The sequence below is a fragment of the Perca flavescens genome, chromosome 5 (assembly GCF_004354835.1).
Source record: "Perca flavescens isolate YP-PL-M2 chromosome 5, PFLA_1.0, whole genome shotgun sequence".
Taxonomy (NCBI): domain Eukaryota; kingdom Metazoa; phylum Chordata; class Actinopteri; order Perciformes; family Percidae; genus Perca; species Perca flavescens.
In genome coordinates this window covers 10,934,069-10,939,694 of record NC_041335.1, presented here as the reverse complement: position 1 = coordinate 10,939,694, position 5,626 = coordinate 10,934,069, and the positions used below count along the sequence as shown (strand labels likewise).

The window sequence follows — 5,626 nt, the reverse complement described above, 5'->3', positions numbered from 1 at the left end:
TAGTGTCCCCGGTGAGAGGGACCAAGCCAAAAATGACGCCATCAAGCATTTTGCGTAAAGAGCCAAGGCTCCGCAAACTATCAGTCGTAACAAACCTGCCCCATATGAAATAAGCGGTTGTGATTTGCCCGGCCGCGAAATTACGAATCCCACTATGGCAACGCCAAGATACCCGCCCTACGAAGCAGCTCCATTGGTTGGGATTAGGCATTTGACCTCAAGTGGTTAAGGTTAGGATAGCCGATTGGTCAGGGGATAGGACCTGAACAAATGGGGTTATGTTACCTTGCGCAAGCATGGACGCCTGGCCAATAAATGCTAGGGTTAGGGCGGGTCTTGGCGCTGCCATAGTGGGTTTCGTAATATTGCGGCCTGGCCATGATCTGGTGGGCTGGAAATCTGCTCGTACATTCGTCTGGTTCTCAGGCCACCTGTGTGAAGGAAATAGGTGGATCTATTGGCAGAAATGGAATATAATATTCATAACTATGTTTTCATTAGTGTATAAATCACCTGAAACTAAGAATGATCGTGTTTTCGTTAGCTTATGTAGAATGAGCCCTTCATATCTACACGGGGAGCGGGTCTTGTTCCACGTTGCTCGCCGTGTTGCACCGCGTGTTTCTACAGTAGCCCAGAATGGACAAACCAAACACTGGCTCTCAAGAGGGCCTTTCACTTTTTTTACATTACCTGAGGGCCACCGTAGATTATTCTGCTACATGCTCGGAAAGGGAATTTAGAGAGGGGTATTCAATTGGTTGCAATCTGCAACCTCCCCGCTAGATGCCACTAAATCCTACACACTGGTCCTTAAGGCACATTTTGTAAAAATGCCCCTGCACTTTTTCGAGATTTTGAATGCAGGAATTCAACTTACAATGGACAATAGACACATTGTTGAATTGGTTACTTCTGCTTATCTAAATACTTCCATCATAAGAATAATATTATTGTATTCCATTATTGAGTGTTGCATCCATATTGCCCGGTCTTATATTGAGCTGTTTTTTGCCCCTGCCACGCCAAACCCAACTCCCTCCAACAGAGAGTGAAAGACAGGGGATGGGATGCAAACCAAGGCCTTGGTACTGCTAAACTCCCCCACATCAAAGGAAGATACGGCCTTTCTTACTTTGTCCATTTAGCTGCAGGAGGGATCTCAAGCCTCTGTGTGGAGTGGGATTAGCTGCACTATTGTATCTCTGCTTTGAACCTCACTTGGTGATGCCAGGGGGTGTAAACTAATGGAGCATTGCAAAGACGTCTGCTGCATTAAAAAAAAAAAAAAAAAAATTATTTACACAGGGTAAGCTTGCTGGGCAAGAGTGCACTTTTCAGGAACGCCCAGCTTCACACCCACACACACACAGTTGCAGTTACACACATTCACACCTGGGAGCTGTCGAGTACAGGCGTGCACACTTCTGTTAAGGACCAATGAACTGTTGTACAAGAAAAGGTGGCGATTATAAGTGCTTTTCCCCCATCATGTTTCTTTTGGCTCCCCAAACCGTTGCAGGAATTTGGACTGGCAGCCTTCCAGTTCCTGTAGTCCCTGTGCACAGCTTCAACTACCTGCAATCTGACTGAGGAAAAACTCTTAAAACATCTGTGATGAGAAAAAAACTACGTATTTTGTTGTTTTATTAATATGCTCTACACTCTTTCAACAGTCACATGTATTTTTTAACATTTCTAGATGGGCACGGATTCACATCATGTCCAGGCAACCTCCTTGGGGATCTATTTTACAGGCCTGACTATTATTTGCTCTACTGAAATATTAATATTCATAGGAACAGCTGGTTACCTTGCTGTGATCTGTGATCTATGATCTGTGATCAGTTTGACAGCTCTACTCTCCCTGTTCAAGTAAGACATTTTAATGAATGGCGATAAAGCAGGACACTAGTCATTACTGAAATTGCAAGCACGAAAAGATAAAAGAATAAGTCACTTCAAAATGTGTAACAAGTTCAGACAATGACCGCTTGATTTCAGCACAAAGACCTCCTCAGGTGTGAACTTTTGCAGGAGCGCTGGGTTTCACCTTTTGTTCAGGCACCTTCAGACGAGCCAAACATGGATATATATCCAGGCAGACGTTCAATTCATGTATCAGAGCTTTCCAGAACGTCTTTTTCCCGTAGATTAGCACCGTGGCGGTGACAGTCGTGTAGATGGACGTGAAGAAGAACATGAGCACGATGACGTTCTCGCTGTTCCCCATTATCTGGTAGTTGACGTACAGGTCGCCCGCGAGGCAGAGGGTGAAAACGGCCACTAGAGATAAAGCCATCTTGATCACCCTCATCTGGGTGCCCAGCTTGGGCCCGTGCGCCGCGTTGGTGCTGGCTTTCATGTGACGGAGATGGATGGCCAGGTGGACGGAGATGGAGATGCAGCATTTCACCATGAGCACCCCAGGCAGCACATCAGCCAGGATCAGAAACATGGCTTGGTAGATCTGGCCAGAGGCGGTGTTGGGCATTAAAACCCCACAGTCTCTGTTGGCTAAGGTGAAGTTGCCAGAGTTAAACACCAAGAGCATGGGCATGCAGGTGCCCAGGCCGCACAGAGGGATGAGACAAACAGCTAAGGTGACGTGCCTGAGGATGGCGGCCTGGATCTGTGTGTAGCAGTGATTGGGGGTGTGTACCAGCTTGGTGCTGTAGTAAAAAGTGAGAAAGCTTGTGTCCCACATGATGGTGAACTTGAGGCTGTGGATTAACAGCATCATGACGGTGTAGGGCATGGCAGAGATGTGGCACTGACTGTCCACCTCGTCCATGGTCATCCAGAAGTAACAGAGCAGCTGGTGAGCCACGTCGGCCATCGACAGAGCCAGGATGATGGTCTCGCACGGACTCCACTTCTTGTTCTGCCTGTAGTTCCACAGACTCACCAAGAAGATGTATCCATTAAAGAAGACGGTCGTGACAGCAACCAGACCTGTCATTACCCAGAGGGTCACTTTATTCAATTCATGCATAATGACAATGCTTTTACCCCCCAAACACAGCTGCAGTGTAAACCTTTAGGAGAATAACTTAATCTTTATTTTTTCTATGTGGCACTTGGCAGTCTGGGTGGGGTACTGAAGTGTTTTGTTTTTGCTTTGTTCAACGAGATGACAAGAAGGCAAGAAATTATACACACACACTCCAAACCAGAGGATTCTTCATTTGTGGTTCCACAGAATCAGTCACAGTTTGGCGCTGTAGCTGGGGCCTGGGGAAAATATTCACACATTTAGCTTTTGACATACATGAAGCAAAAGCTAAATTGGATCAGTTCAAATCTTCTATTGTGGTTAAGAATATACATGAAATCTACAATTTATACCGATCTTACAACAAACGACTTTTCAAGCAATTCCACTGTCGCAGAGAAGTTTCCAATATCCGAATGAAGTCATGAGTCTTGCCAGAGTTGGGGCGCGCTAGCGTCGTCTCAATCGTTTGGCGTAAGGTGGTCATAAAACTCAGTCCGAGCTGTCTTTAGTCAGTCTTTTATCTGTCTTGACGTTCTGACTAAATCCAATGTGTTTGATATTATTGTAAGTTTTAAGTCTTGGTAGTGAAGTCAAAATCCTATAGTCTGTGATTAAAACCTCAGTGACATCATGACAAATTGTCGTTTAGATGTGAGATGGAGTCAGATTCACAGTCTACTTGTTTGTGGTAGACATTAGTCACATGCAAAACGAAGTATGTTATGTGTAAGTGTTAGCTGATGCCTACCATACACTAACAGACTCTGAAAAGAGTTTGAAAAAATCTCACATCTAAAAACAATCTGCCATAAAGTCACTGAGTTTTTAGTCACAGACTATAAGGTTCAACAAGACAAGACTTCAAATCTACGATAAAACCAAACACGTTTGATTTTGTTTTTTTTTATGACCACCTTACACCAAACGATTGAGACGACGGGAGCGCGTGACGACATCTCTAGCAAGACTCTCATGATTTTATTCTGATATTGGTCATTTGTCTGTGACAGTGGAATCACTTGAAAAGCTGTTTGGTGTAAGGTCGGCATGAGGTTAGAGCAATAAGTTTAAGAAACATCCGTTTTTACCTCAAATGAACCTCCCATGGGTAGGATGGACACTTCTTACACTTTTAATGCCCGCTAGTTGCACAATACGTGGTCTGTCCCAATACCCTTGGCTGCAGCTGAAGAATCCTTTGTTTTGTCTTGTTTATCCAGGCGTTAATCCTAGCCCGAAGTCGTCTACAGGATGCACACAGCAAGGTGACATCCTTGGATTTACAAGTTCCTTGACTAGGATTTATATATATATAAGCATTAGATTTGCATGAGTTATGACCACAGGTAGTGGTGGCGGTGTATTTGCATTTAGCCAGGATGGGCAGGATATGTGCTCATTATGACTATCCGAGGCCTTTACTGTATGTCGACCAGTGCAGCATGACAGCTCAGCCAATCCACAGACCACACTGCACCCGACGCCGCATGCAAATGGGTATTCCTGCAGCTCGGCCAACATATTTCCAAACACCAAACCACACACACACACACACACACACACACACACACACACACACACACACACACACACACCCTATTTACCTGATAAGAAAAGCAAATCACCTCTGAATCACATTCAGGAGCCTTTCTAATGGACCACCTTATCACTGTAGTTTGTGCTGTGGAGGACACTAACTTTGTAGACAGGCTTTTAACAAGACGTTGACTTAAATAACATGTAAGTTTATATTTCATTTAGATTTTGTGTTTCACATGCATTATTACTATCCAATCTTAGCAAACAGGATCCTAATTACATACTGTAAGCAATTAGCATGGCTTACCGACTTCCTTATCTGTTTTTCTTTATGACTAACACTACTGTAACTTAGTTTAAACTTATTATTATTATTATTATTATTATTATTATTATTATTATTATTATTATTATTGTAGTGAATGGTTCATTTTATACCAAACAATCCGAAGCCAGATTTCAAGGACAGATTCTGTCATTTTGCACAATAGCATAACAAAGCTCATTTGCATGCAGAAACTCTTTGAATCTAGATGTGAAAGAACATTCTGCAGTGGGAGCATTTGAAAAATAAAAGAGGAGAATTACTTTGCCAACACTGTGAGAAGTTCTGCCCTCTAAGAAACAAATTATTAAAAGAAGAGATTATGTGGTTTCTAAGTGAGGTTGCCACACAAGTATTTGTAATGAATTAAATGTATATTTTCCCACAGGTCATGCATGGAGCAAAGGACAGACTCGTGTACGCACTTAAAAAGGCTGTTGTACACAGAGAACTGGTCCCTCTCATGGATAAGCATCTCTTTATACATTCAAATTGAAACCAAAAGATACAGACGAAACATTGCCCCATTTTAAGTTGTCTTCATGTTAAGCAAACAAGTGACAAAGGCAAACACTGCAGAGGGACATGGTACACATGTTTTGTCTGTGTGTGTGTGTGTGGGGGGAGGGGTTGATGTGGGTGCTGCTGCTGCTGAGAGGGAAGAGAGGGAAGTGTGTGAAAGTGTAATTTTACTGTAATGCTTTTTTTTTCTGAACATTTGAAACGGCAACACTGTTTCTCAACAAATGCCCTGTGTGTGTGTG

The 5,626-nt window shown here is 43.3% G+C and overlaps 1 protein-coding gene across 1 annotated transcript; it reads right to left on the bottom strand.

Annotated features, from left to right (window-relative positions):
• Nucleotides 1-2,017: 2,017 nt before the first annotated feature.
• Nucleotides 2,018-2,995, bottom strand: tas2r202 (taste receptor, type 2, member 202). Its single transcript, XM_028577784.1, has one exon. The coding sequence runs from the start codon at nucleotides 2,993-2,995 to the stop codon at nucleotides 2,018-2,020; it is 978 nt and encodes a 325-aa protein (XP_028433585.1).
• Between the last annotated feature and the right edge of the window lie 2,631 nt (nucleotides 2,996-5,626).